The sequence below is a fragment of the Trichoplusia ni genome, chromosome 8 (genome assembly GCF_003590095.1).
Source record: "Trichoplusia ni isolate ovarian cell line Hi5 chromosome 8, tn1, whole genome shotgun sequence".
Classification (NCBI taxonomy): domain Eukaryota; kingdom Metazoa; phylum Arthropoda; class Insecta; order Lepidoptera; family Noctuidae; genus Trichoplusia; species Trichoplusia ni.
In genome coordinates, this window is record NC_039485.1 from 3,850,405 (window position 1) to 3,869,153 (window position 18,749).

At 33.6% G+C, this 18,749-nt stretch overlaps 1 protein-coding gene across 1 annotated transcript in view; it reads right to left on the bottom strand.

The window, feature by feature from the left end:
* LOC113496743 (suppressor of lurcher protein 1-like) overlaps positions 1 to 18,193 on the bottom strand; it is a 31,075-nt gene extending 12,882 nt beyond the window's left edge. Inside the window, exons 1-3 of the mRNA XM_026876064.1 lie at positions 18,125 to 18,193; positions 17,502 to 17,574; positions 9,051 to 9,231 (exon numbers count right to left, since the gene is read on the bottom strand). Coding sequence (XP_026731865.1) covers positions 9,051 to 9,231; positions 17,502 to 17,574; positions 18,125 to 18,193 — 323 coding nt within the window. The remainder of the gene's footprint in view (positions 1 to 9,050; positions 9,232 to 17,501; positions 17,575 to 18,124) is intronic.
* Between the last annotated feature and the right edge of the window lie 556 nt (positions 18,194 to 18,749).

Below are 18,749 nucleotides of genomic sequence, written 5' to 3' on the forward strand. Positions count from 1 at the left end.
GTTGTGTTGATATTCAAATGTAAGTCTTGGAAAAACTTAATAGAAATAATGTTGGTATTTTGAGCTCGAAAATTTATTAACGTCTTGATAAATAAAAGAGTAAAAAGGAATGATTACTAAGCTGCCTGTGTCTGCGTCTGTTACCAGGCTGCATGTTCTGAGCTGGGATAGCTAGACCAATTTTCAGACAAATTTGATAGTTGACCAATGTGTGTAAGTACAATTTGAATTCCTTTCTCCTATTTTTATGTAATCCTCTGTGCCGCGAGACCAACTCGAACGTAACCGGTATTTTTTATTCATGTGTTTGTGTTTTATCTACGAAAACCCCACAGGAAACAGACCTTCGTTATTTTCACACTAGAAAAAACATCCGCAACAATTTAACTAAGACCTAACCGCTCTCTGTTGGCTACATTGCATAAGACAATTTTAATTCGTCCACAAAAAAAAACTCAGAAACAAATTAAAAAAGAGCGATTCCAATAGGATTTACATTGCATGTGCAAAAAAAAAACTAAGAAACTAGAAAAGCTTACTTACTTATTTACCCAATACTATAATTGCTACAAATATGTTAACACAATTTTTTTTTTGTCAAAAACTTACAAACAAAATGATCATAGCCTAAAAACAGACAAAATAAATCTAAATCTCTAAAAAACTATTAGGGCTAGAAAATAAATTATGAAACTCCAAGCAAAACGACGTAATCAAATCCATTGTCACGTTTAATACCTTACAATTTGCGAAGCCATTACGATTCCTCTGAATTCAACAAACAAACTTACTTCGAACATTAGTATCACAACTTTCATTCATCCCAACACAATTATGCGTTGAAATATGACGGTATGTTAGTCAAATTACGGCCGCAGGTGTATTCTGTTACTGACGATGATTGATGACGTATGCATGGCAAATGACGCGTATCGCTTACAAATTATTCACGTACACTATATGGCGTGTCTGTTGTCGTACGGAGTATTTAGGTTGGAAGTAACGTCGGTATTGTGTGATCAAAAGTATGTATGTATTTAAAAAAATCTGCTAAACGTATATGGATTACATTTTTGCGGTCAAGTTGCAATAGATTTATGTACATATGGGACTATTTGAATGAATTCTCTACGTGTCGGAATAAATTCGTCCTCTCCTGCTGGCTCGAACTGGATAAGGAACTTGGAAGACCTATGTCCAGTGGATAATATATTAGAAATAAAAATAAATTTACATTCCGAATTTCACATAAAACTAGAACAACCGTGATGATAAATAATGAAAAAACACCTCAAATGTTAATTTAAAATAAACAAATCACATTCGCACTTTAGTAAAACTTTACACCTCGATGAACTGCGCTTTGTAACTACTCATATCAAAGGACGTTAAAACCACAAAAACTTATTCCATTCACTCGTTAATTATTCATTTATTATTCAGCGAAACGCGCAATACAAGGGCATGAAAAACAAAACGTGTTTACGCTTCGTATATCGTTTTAAAACTACGAAATTAATGTTCGGAATACGGACTCTGACCACGTTTCTGCCGGCTCCCCTAGCCCGTAACGTTGTCTTTTATTTTCCTTTTCGACTAGATAAAAGCCGTTTCCCGATGTTATAGCATTAGGTAAAGCTTCTTTTAAAATCCAAATTGGCACTGAAATGTGTTCGCGTGAAGTTTCGAATTTGTATAATGCACGGAATTGGCTTGCTTGTGTGGGTGTTAGTGATAACTTTTTGGCTCGAACTTTTAGAGGAAACAATTTGGATTTACTTCGGAAAGAAAATACTGTGCATCGGAAGCGGGCGTTTGCAGCTTGTTGTTGGACTGAATGGTATATAGGTGTGTTTGAAACCGGAAAATGTAGGGATTCCGTATTTTGCTGATAATGGAAGCTTAATGGTCAAGTTGGATTTATGTGGGAGAATAAACTAACCCCTAGTTTCCGGGCTTGAGCAATTTAATCCGATGTTAATTCTAACAATAATTGTGTTAATGGACCTTTGCTCTTCAAAGATAGACAGCTGATTAAAAAAAAACGTGGTCATATTTTCTTCAATTGATAAAAGAAAACAATTTTCTGCAGCCAGATCTACATTTGTGTTTATTTTATATTGAAATCTATATAATGAGATGTAATTTGCACGTAAATTAGAAATGCCTGCACAAAATTGAAGTCAGTCAAATTTACATCAATTCGTTTTTCGTGATGCCTTAGCATTTTACGTCTGAAATTACCCTTTTCTCTTTTCTGCACTTTTTCTTAGATCGAGATTAATAATAAAGTCTCGACTAGTCGGTAAGCTCTTCTAAATGTTTTACATAATTGGAAAACTTTATTACTTCGACTTTTCCCAAGTGACCTTCTTCAAGGACATCAGTAGTAAGGTCAAAACTTTGGAAGCTTTATTGTTTGCTCCAAAAATAATGTTCCCAAACTTTTTGGTACCTATAACGAATCTTATAACTCGTGCTAGGTTTGCTGGTGGAACGAAATTAGTTTAAGTATTAATATAAGCCAAATCTTATAATTAATGTTTCCCAAAATACTTTTGAAGTTTTTTTTTGGAGAGACATATTTTTGCAAAATTTACTTGATGGGGGTATATTTACACACGTGTGCAGGCTACATGTCTTTTATATTCGATTGAATTTTATAATACCAGGCCAAACATGTCTTAATGCTAGGCAATGAGAGGCTTAATTCCCTTAAAGCGAAGGTTTGAGAATTAACCACCACACTTGTTCACAGCTGGTTGGCGTTTACAGATTCCTTTATTTCAGATCCAGGTTTCCTCACATTTTTTTTCTTTACAGTCCCTATTCTTATAGTTCAGTTATTGTAATTAGTTTTGGACTTTAACTCCTTTAACATTAAAATGTATGTCAATAGCTTCCTCTACTATCGTTGCTTTTTTGTTTTTTTGTCTTACAATTTCTTTTAATGGTTCTTTCTCATTGGGTTGGCTTGTGTTTCTATAATGAGAGTTCATTTCGAGTAAAAGCGAAGTAACTGCACACGTAATGTCGAAATTATGTGTTAAATACTGTGTGCCGTCCTTTCAATTAGTAGAATGAGTTGGTTAACTAAGAGTAACATTGGATAAAGACTGTTCTTTACAGTTCATGAACTAAATTTATATGGATTACTTGAAAATAAAGTTAATCTAAAGTGACTTCTATTTGAAGCAGCAATTTGAGAATTCCATTTAATAAAGGATCTTGTATAGTTTTAGGCCAGTACAAACATGAAAAATAAAATATACAGTGGTTTCTCAAATCTGAAATGACAATCTCTTCAATCTTTACAAGTTTTAATTAGCCTCATGCAGTATTTGTCATATTATTTAAGTGAAAAGTAGATATGCATATACATTTAAGAACGTGTAAAGGTTAAATGAAGTTTTAGTATTCGATGATTTGACTCTCCGGTGGAGTCTCCACCTCTCGTTGTGGAATTAAAATTTCAATTACCTATTCTTATTCAACAATAACCGAAAGCATATTTCCAAAAAAGTTCTTCACCATTGTCACTTCGTAACACATTCCCCTACAGTACACCCAATCACCGATCAATCTTTCAGTCTTACCCATACTGCGAATGTTCTGTGAATGCCGAACAATGCATTTGCAAAAAGAATAAAAACGGCGTACGTGTGGCGTAAAACTGGACTCCCGACTGACAGCAGAATAGGTTTGCACTTTCGGTTTATATGATGAAACGAGCTTTTGACAGCGCTTGTTCGTGGTCGGCCTTTTTTCATACGAGCCCTTTGTTTTACTAGCCTATGGTTAGGTGTTTTCATGTAGAGTTCAACTGTGCGTGTACGTAGTGCGAGAATTGTTTGAGATTTTAATAAAGGAGTTGTTGTTTTACAAGACGGTGGTGTTTGTTATGGGCTAGTATTGGGTTTGGTTAGACGTAGCAACAATTGAAATAATGTATAAGTACTTAAAATATACTTTGTTTCTATTTTGTAAGCTAGATTGTTATTCCATTGTACTCACGAATTTTCATAAAATAAACGTATTTAATAAAACATTAACTCAAGTGAAACGTAGCGTAATTGTAAGATGAACTATCGATTCCAATAAACGTTACTCCATCATCTGTAACGTAATTCTAATATTAATCACCCAACTATGTTTATTACCCGATGAAATTGCTCCACCCAATAAATTCACTCGAAATAATTTACGTACACGCTAATATATCAAACAGTAACGCAAAAGCGAGCGTACAAAAGCGTCAAACGTACCTATTCTGTACAGCGTCGTTTGTTAGTTCCGCGCGATTAGTCGCTACGACGCAACGACAGTCGCGTCGCCGCAACGCGTCACGTGATGTATGAACGCACGCTTTGATGTGATAATCTACGACGTTACCTATCACTTAAAGACGTATTAATGTGTTTACGAGAACTATTCATAGAATAATCTAAGGCGGTAAACGAATTTACATATTAGACGCACACGAAAATGAATACTGAATTTCCGCGACAATTCTTTTGTGAAAATTGTTGATATTCAAAAGACAATTATGAAGACAAATACAAATTAAATAGTGGTTATCATTTGACTAGCAGTGATTCGTAAACAAGTTTATGTAAATATTAATGTGAAAAAAAATGAGGAAGTTCGCCCTGAAAATGAATATTTGGATAAAAGGGGACAAATGAAACAAACAAACGCTCTGAGGTACAGAAATTAGATTTTAAAAAGCTTTTATTATTGCTAAGTCTAGAAAAACCTAGCAATCCCATTTGTCAAAATAGTATCGGTTGACGGGAATTATGACTTAAAGATGTGTAAATATTCAGGAATTCAAAATAAATTATTCACAGAAATCCTCTGATATTTGAACAAGCAATTTGACGCTTGTGTCTAACGACAAATAATAACTGAGAAAAAAAAATTGACTCCATAGTCCCTTGAGGTCTCCCAAAATCAGTTGTAATTGAAATCCCTCTTATTAATGACATTTACAAGTAGATAATACATCTTTGTCACGTTTGTTTCTCCATAGTGACAGCTGGTTAATTAAACCTTTTTGGAAATTATACCTAAGAAACTGTTTCGGCTTACTGGCTTTTAAATTACTTTCGTGGAAAACGAATGGGTCAAGCCAGCCTTAGGTCAGCCATTGACGTGAACTTATAGATAGTAAGTAGGTCACCTTGTTTTAACCTAGAAACTATGTGAGCATCACTTAGCATAGCATATTCTAATGTAAAGTTACCGCATATATGTCAACAAATTGACGAAAATTGTTATTGAGGAAAATGCTGTTATAAAATATTTTTCTAGAAATAACTCTTGAGCCAATGTTATCGTATCTAAAATAAGTTACTTTGTACCCAGTATAATAGTAAACAATAACATGAGACGGAAATACCTTCGAATGAGACACCAGTTTGCTTATATAATAATGCAATACAGCATTACAAGATGGGAAGCCACGTACTTTCACAGTAATTCAATTACTGATTACGAGCAGCCGGCTCCTTCGGGTGTCGTTCAAATATACTTAAACTTGCCAACACTAGTTAAGAATATATCACTAATACAAGTCTCATATCAAAGAATACAAGACATCTTCATAATTCTGACACGAGGACATTTCGCACAAATTATTCGAACTACGACCAACCTTTCTCCATAATGAAGTGCTTAAGAGAAAATTTCGTCAGAAACAATGTACCAAATGATAAAACTAAGGATAAAAGCAATTTAAATCCCTAATGGCACGGTTCTAAGCGAATTCGTCAAAATTATTCAAAAAGAAAGAGGGTTGGATTTGGGAATCCCTGTATTATTCGCTTAAGCAGGGCTAAAATGGCAACGATCTCATCGTAAATCCATCTTTTTAGAAATATGTATGAATGTATAGCCCGTATATTATATTCCTCGCGAGGTGTGAAGCTTTAAAAGCTGCCGCTTTGAGGTATATATCGTAAAATCGCATAAGTATTGACACTTTGCTACCCTATTCCTGTTCCTCATAGTTTGATAGTTGCGAACAAAACTGAATATGTGACCTACTATTAACAATTATCATGTTATATTAGTTAAACTTCGACTTCTTTATGTAACTTTCTAACGTATATGTATCGTACTTACTTATATCATAAATCTGGCAAACAAAGTATTTAAGGAAAACGGACGAATCCATAATAATGAAACAGGAAGTTTAAATGAAAACAATAAGTATATTCATATGTCTATTGACAGCAACCATCGCGACGAAGTAGATCAATACAGAAACAAATTACAAGAAGGAATTGTTTGCTCACAATTCATCTTCCCATATTTTATCGCAAGCGAATAAAACAAAAGAACAGTAAATCTTTTTACTGATGACAGACAAAGTTGTGAAAATCTTTTTTTTGGTAAAAAAAACTACGTGGTACAGAAGCACCGATAGTTTATTAAAGTAAAAAGTTTTTTTTGCAAGGAACAACACTTCGCTACAACGCGGAATAATTTTGCTACTTCCGACAATTGTTTCTTTTTACTTTTGTATATAGTTTTGAAGATTCATGGACGCTGCTCGTTTGTTGTAGTGAAATCCGATAAGGAAACAATTTGATTTAGCAAAGTGTGCAAGTTCTACAAAATTATTGATTACTTTGATAGAAAAAACTTCATAATATAAACACATGAATAACCTTTTTTTTTATGTAAGCTATTTGGTAGATAACTTAATGCTTGGACAAGTTGTTTTATATCTCATTTCGGATTATTACTTAATCTTGACTCCTACGATATTGTGGTAACCTTATAAAAGTATTCATACCACCTGTGACCTTATAAAAAACCTATACTAATTTTCTACTAAAAATAGGATTGTACTTAAATAATGAAAACAACAGCGTATCAAAAATTGTTTTCCGTAAAGATATTACCTTCGTTCAGAAACAATAAAATTTCGTATAAATATATTTTCTCATATTTTCCTCTTTTAATTTAACACAAAATATTACCTTGTTACAATAAATACGGAATCCGTTGAAATACGTTATTTTAGCCGAAAAATATCTTCGTGTCGCAACACATTGAACAATTTCCACTTACTTTCAGGTGAGACCGTAATATTTATGGCCAACAATAGTGGTACACGGACAGAGACAAATGACGGACAAACAAAAGATAGTTTGTAAGTACCAGTGTCTCTCAGTTTTATTGAATAGTTGGAAATCGTTGAAGAGGATCAAGGCTTTGACAGGATCAGTGTAAAATGACTAAAACATTCCAATTAATTTTAGATTAAAATTACGCTTATAAATTTAAATCAGACCCAGATGAAGTGGAACGATAACATCGAGAACGTGTCTGATAGGTTTAAGATAAAAGGCTACATTAATTTACATGAAAATATTGAATCCCAGCGAACCGCTGCAATGAAAAATATTAATGGCTTAATATCCAGGCTAAAGACAAATTTTACGTAGGTATAATAAAAATTAAGTGCAAACATAAATAAAACGCCGAGAATGTTCCTACGAGTAAATGGCGAGAATCTGTAGTTAAAACTCATCCAACACTGAAAGTGTAGGGAACATTAATTTTATCGTAATTGGTTCAGGATACGAAGTGAATAGAGCAATTTCGAGATGAGATTTTTTTGCTCTCAATGTATCTATTGTGAGGTGAGATTAAAATAACGCCACCTACAGTATTTGAGTCAGCATTTTTTTCGTTTTTCATTTACCGAATTGCAATCACATCGATTGGCTTGCTTCTAGGTTTTGGTTCATTATCTAAATTAGGCTTGGGAACTGAATTCGTTTCCCTTGATGGAAATTTGTTAGCTGTTTTATTAACCGTATCTTGTAGGTTAAGAGATTACCTAATCGTTTATTAATGTGAGATTTGTAGGCATTTCATGCAGTCCTAGGTACTCTATATAATTACTTAAGAGTAACATTCTCTTGGATTGTGACGTGCTTACAAATTTTGCGGGTTGATTTAACTTGAAATCCCATTATTTATAGATTAAGGAAGATTTTTAACTTTGAGAAAAACGTTTTTAAGGTATTTATTACAATTGTAGTACACCAATGAAACAAAAAGTAGTTTTTAACCTGAACATCAACGAAGTAATTTAAGGAGAGCATTATGCTAATGTGCAAATTTTACTACCGACCCTTTAAGCCTTTACCTATAGTAATTCGATATTCAACACCTAACTTTCGAATCCTATCTTTTGTTAAGATCGCCGTATAGACCTTCGTAAAACACGAATAATAATAAACTCGGTCGTATAATTTAAAAGTCGCATATTCAGGGATTCCTTACACTTAAATGAGCATTATTGCGCTCCCAAACTGCTGTCTTCAAACGTTTACATCGGCAACTTTATTGCTACAAATGTGACGAAAATGTAAATGCGCCTTTACATTCATTTCTTAGGACTCTCAAGCTGGTTATTGTCGAGTTAAAGTTAAAGGCCAGTAATATTCTATGCTCGCTTCCCCTTTCATTTGCTTAATGAAAAGGGTTGTCATTTTGACGTTCGTCTTTTCATAGTACGTCATGTATCAGTTCTAGACATTGACTGTTTAGCAGAGTGTATTAAATCTCAACATCTTTGATCCACCTACCTGAGTAATTGCTTTTTTTTCTTCTGTGCTTTTGTGTTGTTCTTTTTCTTTTTACTCTAAGTATATAAGTATATAATTATGCTAGCTATTTGGTCGTTATTGAAACGTTTATAAAATATCTTATCATATATGTGAGCAATAATTCAAGTGCAGTGTATTGAAGTCACCTATTATCCAATTTACATTGACCTATTTCTTGTTATTTGAGTATTACGAAAATAATCATGGTCAGAACTTCAAACTACACTGTAACTAGCGTAATTTTCCGCAAATTGCATTCAGCTGTTAGTTCTTACCAGGCTCGGGTTACTTTCCATGAACTAAGCTGTATTTTTTTCCACTATTATACTTAAATACTTTTCATTATCATTACTATTCATACAATTCTATCACATTTTTCATGACTTCAGCTTTCTTATTACTCTAAGTGTCAATACTCACTCAAGATGTCCTTTATAGATGTCAAAATCAGTGAACACCAGCTCGACGATTTCATGAGGGGCAGCGACGAAGGTGTAGAGTAGACAGTCGATGCGCGCTGGGTAGGGTCGAGGGTAGTCAGGGCTGCTGAAGGTACCCCGCTCCTTGCCGTAAGACGAGGTGAAGCGGATGCAGGTACAACCTGGGAAAAGGTAGGTAAATGTAGACAAGTTGGGAACATAATTATGCAGACACAATGAAATATACCGGTCTAGTGCAAGTCAGATAGGTGAAACCAATTGCTCATTAATCGCGGTAGGAATAAGGCGCAGACGCCCGCGCAGATGATCGATCTTCGTAATTATATTTTGACTTTACGAATGTAGTTTATGAACAGTCAAATAAACATATAAACGCTTAATAGACAAGACTAAAAATCTGAAGGTTAATGCAAATGTGATTGCAAAAACAAAAGACGATAAGGATATTTTTAGAATCCATTAAAATGCGTCATTTCATATTTGTTAAATGAATAGCATCATATCTTGACAATAACATTTACCCAGGCGCGGCTTGTTGGTCCTGCTGGGACATAAACCCTCATACAATGGCCTCCAAAGCAAATAAAACTCCAAGGAGAGCACATAACCAAAAATATAAATCTATTGTCCCAAACATGTGACATTCGCCACCTCGAAATAAAATAACAAAAAGTACAAAAGCCCTCATTGTACAACGTAATTACCTTTCGACGATATAATAAAAGCTGTAACGACAATGCTTAATGAAACAGAGGAAAAAAATAAACCGACGAAAAGAGGTGACTCACATAGCACGCGATTTGAGGCTTGAGCTGGGTACCTATTCATATTTTATTTGAGAATAGGCGACTAAAAATATATCTAAGTAGTCCGTTAGGTAGGTGTCCCAAAAACTTTGAACACGTGGGGGCCAGTAACATCACTTTCCAAAACATACTAGTAAGTGACGTCACACGAGGTGTAATTTTACAATTTTTATTTACGAGATAAAAAAATGGCTATATTTTTGGAATCAGGCAGATCAAAAAATTTATGTTTGTTTAAATACCCTATATAGTGGTTTCTTAGGTATGCGAATTTTAGACATTGAAATGACATTGAATTGAAATGAAGGTTTAATTTTAGATTTTAGTTCCCGACGTTTCGAAACCTTTGCAGGTATACGGATACCTGCAAAGGTTAGGCAAAGGGCAATAAATACCCTATTCTCAGAATCTGACTTGCTGAATTGTTCAAACATAATCTTTTATGGTCAAAATGAGATGTTCAAGACGTTTTTTAAAACACAATTGAAGATAAACTTCCGTTACACAAAATCTTATTTGCGGTATAATTTTTGAGGAAAACGTCCCTCTGGTGTTGCCAACAGTAGGTATAATCGTCAGAAAACATGATATTTTTGGATATTTTATTACAATGATCCGGTGCTTGAGGGGATTTTTACACTTTTCTCTTGGTAAGCTTTTTGAAATTGTATTTTATTTTTGATACTTTCGCTGAAAAATAATACTCAGGGAATAATGTCATCAGGTTTTTCTCGAAATTTCTGACTGGGATATATACTGTACAAATACTATAAATATTTAATTTATATAGATATCTAACGACATATTTTATGATCTTTAAGGAAATAGAAGAATGATTAACAAAAAGATCAATGGGAAGCACACAATAGTTTTAATGGAAACTAGACTGGAGTTTGACAGTGCGTGTTTTCAACACGTTGACACATTGTTGCGAGCGAAAGCTATTAACATAAAGCTTTTACGAGTGTTTTCCTTTACATACAAGCGATATGCAAACAGCGGCACTACGGGAAACTTTACTACAGAAAATTCAAAACGTAAACGTCTCTCCAAACTATAGACCATGAATATAATTGTAAGTGTTTTTTGAAACTTGACATATTGTAGTTGGTTATATTTTAGACGTTTATTGATTTTTGGTTTTTGGACGAATTTAATTTGGTATCTTTTGATAGAATACCTTGTATTTCTTGACTTGTATCACAGAAAATAACAAACTTGACATCAAAAACAAGATACAAGATCGCATAGCATTATGTTCATTCATCTTAAACCTACCAAATTAATTTGTACAAGAACAACCCTTTACTTAGAAGCACGTTGCCCTTACATACGATGCTCCGGAAAGCCGCTATTAACATAAAACTTTTACGAGTGTTTTAACAACACGTAACATACATAAATACAGCTATATCACTCGAAAGCCAGCCTAAATTGTCTCCTTGGAAAAGCTCGTAACCCGCGGCAAATTGAGCGAAATCCCATCAGTGTTACACCTTTGGCGTTTGTTACGGTTGTACTACGATCAGATGTTCTTTTGTTTAATCGTTCATGTCTAATTATGGGACAGGTTACACAGTCTTGTCTACCATCAAGTCTATCTGTCGTACAAATATTTGTTTTATACATGAAAATACGTAATAATAGCGGATTTATACCAGAGGAATTCTTTACTCGAGAATTATGGTTAGTGCTGATTTGGCGATTCCAAACAATCGTATAAAATTTGGTTTCCACATGTTTTCCTTGGGTAATTTGCAGTACTGTCTCCAAAGAAGACGTTACAGTAAAACCTTCATTTGGTTTCCATATGAAATATATACTTTTAAATATATCTGTTCGGTTCTGATTCTCTAAATAAGGACACCAGTCATAATGTTCGCCGTAGCTCTAAAACTTCAAGAAAGTGTAGAGATTAGTACATAATATCTAGCACCATAGCATAAGCTGTAGCGCAATGCAGCACAAGTTTCACTCCACAGGGGATTCTTCAGCTCCGAAGACTGTATTAGTTCTACTCTGTTTTAGAATAATGAAATTGAAGGAGCTGTTTCAAGGGGTCATGAAAATCTGGCGAACAATGTTGACTTGCTGACGTTGTTTTGGCCACGACTAAACTTATTTTCATATAGACTTCAAAACTCAATTTTCAACGGAGAGAACGTTATTCGGCATAGCTTAAACAACTTGTTGCTTACTTGATATGCAGCCATGCAAGTAATACCCTACTTTATACTGGCATTCTCTTGACCTGAATACAGAGGCAATCCAATTTCATACCATAAGTATTTTAACCACCTTGACAGTCTATTATAGTTCTTATGCTTGGTATATTACATAGTTATAATTATAGTATACTAGCTGTTACCCGCGACTTCGTCCGCGTGGTTAGAATATATAACTTGGATTTTTTTTTAATCGGATTAGTTTTTTTGCGTTTCTGCCCTTAGTTGTAACATATTTCATTACTGATCTGCTCCTATTAATCATAGATTGATAGTAGATATACATATATCCTATTGCCTTCCTGAGTTAATGGTCTAACACCGAAATATTTTTTCATACCGCTCAGTAGTTTCTGAGATTAGGGCGTTCAAGCGTGACAAACTCTTCAGCTTTATAATACATGTAGGTATGTGTAGGTTATGTGCATATAGGAAAAGTTAAACTAAAGGTATATCTTTTTAATAATATCATAAAGAGGTAAAATTTGTGGGTCTGTGACATTGTGGGGGGTAATCTCAACATAATATGCTGTACCGATTTTGGAAATTCTTTTACTAAAAAGAAAGCCATGTTACTTTTCTGCACGCCTGGCAAGTCACTTGTCGTTCAAAGATTGGACAGGGTTTTTCATACACACCCACGTATATACCCATATATACCCAAACAAAGTCGTCTAATAGCGTGGGTACATGGCAGCAAGTCCTCAAGATGATGGTAGAGTGTTTCAATCCTTTGCACACCGATCGCGTGCTTCTGCCGGTCAGAAATATGAGCCGGTGGGTCATTTTCTCGTGTTGTTTCTAGTCATGATAATTCGATACGAAATACATTTGTAAAAACTGTGGTTAATTTTTAGGCAATAATGACCAATAAGGTGGTAAACTAAGGCTTGCACATTCAATGTTAGCATAAATCGGCCTTCTTAAATCTGTTGCACCAAAAGATGGAATGTGAATGGTCACCGCTTAGCAGTCTTAATATTTATGAAGGATTTTTTAATATTTCAATACGTACTTTTCCAACTGAGAAGAACATACCGTTTGTTTCTTTTTGCCATTAAACACCTTCATAATATATACCGAACCATATCTGATGGCGGAATCTGTAGCGCAGTCAATCATAGGAGTATAGGAAAATGCACTCCGTTCCTTATCAACCTAAGAAAGGCCGCCATGACTTGCGGCAACATTTTGAGACACATCCGATACGTTATGTCAGATGATTTCGACATTGTTCAAAGAATGTCGAAGGCGATCAGAATTCAAATGTTCGTTGCGCTCTTTTTCTGTTTCTTCGACTTTCTAATTGATTATGAATATTTTGTTGTGTGAGTGTTCGGTACAATTTATGTTGATCTCGGTCAAACTGTTGACCATCACGTTCATCACTTGTTTCAAAAGACTTATTAGTAGATATGCAAATTCGATGAGAACTCAAGCATCAGTAAATTAACGTCTGACTCGCCATACAATGCGTGACGTTCACGATCAGCGGACTGTCGCGCATCATGTTCTGCACTTGCCTCTAGAGATCTAGAAGCAGATGCGTAGATACGCTGAGATATCAAACGCAATTAACGCTACGGAGCGAGTTGCAGCCTGATGTTCCCGAACAGCATCAACTCTCTCCTGACGCTCTTCGATAGATTCTTGGGACCTTACGATCCTGCATATTTTAGCTCCTTTGAAACGTTAGGAAAGATTTACCTTTTTTTAGTCATGGTTATAGTTTTATTGCAAAGTTACCTGATCAAGTAAAATGTAAGTGACTGGTTACTACGTAGGTTTTATGACAATATATAAAACAATAAAGACTTCTTTTAATTTACTTTTCAAGCTATGACAGGCATCAAAATATGTCAAATGTTTGACATGAAAGTAAGGTAAAGGCACCTAATTCCGCGGTGTTTTCATTATAACTTAAAAGAACATAAATTGAGTATTTAATATACCTTTCTGTAGAATTGGTATTTTTTATTAGAAGTGTTATTTATCTTAATTTTGAAATATACTCACAGATTGACTGTATAAAAGATAAAAAATGTTAAATAGTGTAAAATGTAAAGAATTCCAATGCATTTTGTTCCTAATTCTGAGTGTAAAAAATATTTAGTAAAGGAGAAAGGCAAATCTCTTTATTGTCTTTGGATTTTAAATCAATCTTAGTATTTAAAAAGGCTCGGTATTTAAAAACTTAATTTTCTCCTCAATTCTTGAAGAAATATTCGAGAGTTAAGTGTTTTGTATAAAAAATATAAACCTCATAATATTTTGAACTAAACAAAAACTCACACAATATAAAACTATCATCTTAAACACTATTTAGCAAATTTAGTATGAAACATGCATTCAAGTAGCTGCTAGCCTTAAACTGAGCGATTATTAGAAAACCTACACATACTAAAGCCATCATTAATTGTAAGCCTATTTGTGTGTGTACATAAATTATTAAAAAAGCAGCTAAATTATTAATTAAATAAGACCTTGCTTTGTTAAGACCGTTTTTTTTACAATATCGAAATATGGTGCCTTTACCTTAATTTATATATTAATTTACCGTAAATTAAATTTGTTAGTTTTTCGCCTTTTCCGCATTTTTTTCAAATTTTCTCACCGTTTAAACCTTCCCTGGACTTCTACGAATACTTCAAGACTAAAAAAAGCCAAATCGATTCAGCCGTTTTCGAGTTTTAGTGAGACTAACGAACAGCATTTCATTTTTATATATATAGACGATATAGAATATAGATATATAGATATAAATACATATAGATAGATTTAGAATATTAGTGGTTGTTAGCTGATTATGAGGGTACTTATAATTTACTTCTTGCCTTTTGCACAGTCCTCCACGTTTAGGCTATAACAGTATCAATATGTTAAAACAAACTATGACAATGATTGCCTATGATGTTCAGCAATAAAGAAATCGTCTCTAAATGGAAGGAGTTTTGAAATGGATGCCTTGTATTCCTATATACACCTCACCCCATTAGCAAAAATTTTACAAAACTGTTTTGTTTTAGATAACCTCTCATTTCTTATTTCAGCCTTTGTCTCTAGGACAAGAGCTAAAAGTGTTGAAAATTTATACAATTTAAAATAACGGATTTTTCTAAATATCTGTACTCCCACTGGGCTCTGTAATATATATCAAAGAAATTGCTTTTCAACTTGCAACTTTGTTTTAAAACTACTATTTTCTATTTGTCCAAACATATGTTCCTCAGAGCACTCATCGGTAAATTCTAGTCACGCGGCTACTAAGCAAATCTTGCCGTGAATTTAAAATTTAAGGTTATAGAATAAATATTTAAGTTCGACTTATAACTAGGTAGATAGTATTTCGTAAGAGAAGTCATATATCATTGTATATCATGTCTATGCCCAAAAGCTAATCAATTAAATGTCACTCTTGGTCTTATGCTGATACTGTCACTGTAAAAATTAAGAGACAAACAGACTTATGAACTTTCAAACACAGTCTCAGAAGAATCGTATTTGTATATCATGGACAGTTTTTTTTGTGATGTTTTTATGGACAAAATAAGACGAGAATATTGACATTGAGGTAGAAATAATTTTAGAGCCCAAAGTGAACTCTTAAATAAAGAAGTATTTATTATGATAAAATGTTTTATCTTCCATACTTTCATATGTGCTCATATTTTATAATCATATTACAATAACGATATTGAATGTTAATATTCAACCGAAATTATTGAATCACAAATTATAACCCATTGCTTCAAATGTATGTATATAATTTTGGTAATTGCCATTAAATCTCGCAATGTACGTCGTTACAGCCACGTGTATTTGATTTCAGGATGCATTTGATTTACATTTTAATGGGATTGCATTTCTGTAGCAGAAGTTTGGCTTGGTTTGATTTATTTAATACATTTTACAAAAAAATCATACTTAGATAATATATGTAAGTGTGTATTTTTTTCCATTTACATTCACCCTGAATTGAAAAGCTCCTAATTTGGATATTGGGGTCTTTATAATTTTACATTACGAAGTGATATTAAAAGTTCTTTACCAAGCATGCTCTTATGTCGTTCCACAATGAAAGAAGTAATTTCAAATCAAATAAAAGTCATAATATTTGCCATATATCATATTGAAAGATTTCATAGTGACTTTAATGCTAGCAATAAAAGAGTTCACATTGACGAGAATATAATCCAGACAAAATTGGATCGTAAAATTTTGTTTGACATCACAAAATTTATGGAAGAAGTGGTTTTAGAAATAATGAATGTTTTATGTTGTGTCATGATAGTATGGCCATTGAAATTATATTATATTTATTAGAACATCTTGAAACACTCTTGATTAAGGACTGTACCGATATTAAATAAAATAATTATAAATCTGTCTATGATGAATTATTTTTACTGTCTTATCAGATTCAGCCAAAGCATTTACCATAAACTGGTTAGTGAACTGTTCAATCTAGAAGGTATTCCGAAGACAGGACAATAATTATGATTTTAGTGCTCTTTTAGTTGCTCCCTATAATTTTGTATGTCTATAAAAATTATATGAAATTTCCAATTTTTTTTTAAGAGATACTAAATCTTTATTTGCTTTTAATTATGCCCAGAATACTTTTTATTTAATTCTACCTAAGATACCCAGGGAAAAGTCTAAATCTTTATTTGTTTTTAATTTTTGGGCAAAATACTTTTCATTTACTTTTGCCTAAAATATCTAGGGAAAAGTTCGAAGTAAGCTAGTTCAATAGAGAATCGATAACTGTAAATCCGGTTCGTTAACGCTTTCGGTCCACCGGTCCCAGCGGTGGACTTCTAAATATATACTATTCAAAGAGATCGGCAGTTGCTTGTTTGCCGAAGTAATGAAGTAATGTCTTTTAGTTCAAAGTCAGATTTTAACTGGGACAGCAGTAATTGAGGTTTTATCGCTAAATTATTAAAGTTTTAAGGCATCTGTAATATATTCAGAGATAAAAATCTATTTTTTATCATCTTTTTGAAAAACCTGCAGGAAAGATAGTCAGTAAATTTTTCACATGTTGTTTCTTCTTCTCCCGTTGCCTACGTTTTTTTGAGTCACTTGCAGTCACTTCCAAAAAAAATACGAGGTTTATCTGAATCTTGTAAAACGAACCAACACAGCTTGGGCTTAGGTCAAGAAGAGATACAGGAAGCTGAATGTTTCACTTTTTTTTTATTAATCTTCTAAAATACATCAAAATAAGGTAAAACAAAAAACCTTAACAAAATATCGACAGGCTACATCAAAAAATCACGGCAAAACATTCAGAGTCGCGAAAATCCCCTTTATTATGCCACAAAAGTAACAAATTACGGTCGCAGTAAACAAAATGATAATAAGCCAACAAAATAAGAGTACTTTTATACTTACTTGGATTTATGGCGAGCCCTTCGTCGACTGTGTGAAGAGATAAGTGGAAGAGGAGAATGAGTGCCGTCGATGTCTGAAAAATAATAATAGGGTTAATAGAGGCTTGTTCTGGTGTAGTAGAGTGGAGTTTTGAAGAGTGGAAGTTCTAATGTCTTTGTCTAGAATTTGGAGCTCTGGATGGGTAGTTTTGGATTCTAATATAATTTCTTTTTAATTTTGTCTTTAAATTTCAATTTTTCTGTTTCATTTTCCTAATTTAAAGAAAATCAAGGGAAAACTTATTCGATGGTTGAATTATAGGTATTCAATAGCTTTTTCAACATAAGCAAGTAGAGAATTTTTATTTATTTAATATATTCCAGTTGGTCAAAAAAACGAAAGTCTTAAACGCTATCTACAAAATACCTTCCCAGCACCCTATCGTTACATTTACACACATCAGTAAATCTGTCACAACATAATCGAATTGAGACACGAACGAGAAAATCCTTCTAAACAAGTTGACAACGCACCGAAGCGTCCAAGGGTACTTCAAAACAAAAGGAACATTTGAAATCGCAAGCGGAATACATTCCGTATCGCTCTGTAATCCTTGCCGTTCCGTATTTCGCATTTCTGCGTACTTTTCGACCTGTATCCGAACGCATCCGACGGAATACGAAAGACTTCATTTCATCGCTTATCGCCACCATCGCTAGCCTCCATCTGCATCGGAACGATACTTTTGAGAAATCCCGGATTTGAGAATTCCCTTTACAGTGAAAACGCAGAAGTGTGTCCTACACATTCGTGTTTAAAAACTATTTAGTTATTTCTAAAATAAAACTGGACAGTCTCGTATCTTTTGTGTCATTAAGGACTGGTCAAGTCTTTTATAAGTCGTTTTTAAACCTCAAGTTCGTCATTCCGCTGTGACAGATATAATCGTAAAGAGGTTCATTGTTCTCTTTCTTCTGAAGTGTTATTTAAATAGATTGACGTTTAACATTAGCGTAAGGCTGAATAGATTTGTAAGTTCGCGTTCCAGACCTAGGGTTAACTAGGCATGTCACGTCATATTACTTCATTCTCCGCCTGACATTTTCGTGTTATAAATTGTTATTGTCTGAATACAAATGCGAAAAAGATCTACATTACACAAGAGATAAATGCGAAAAAGCAGGGGTGTTCCACCTTTTTGCTCGCATAATAATGGTATGATAAAACACTTGCGTAAAAAGATTTGCACGTAATAAATATTTGATAAGA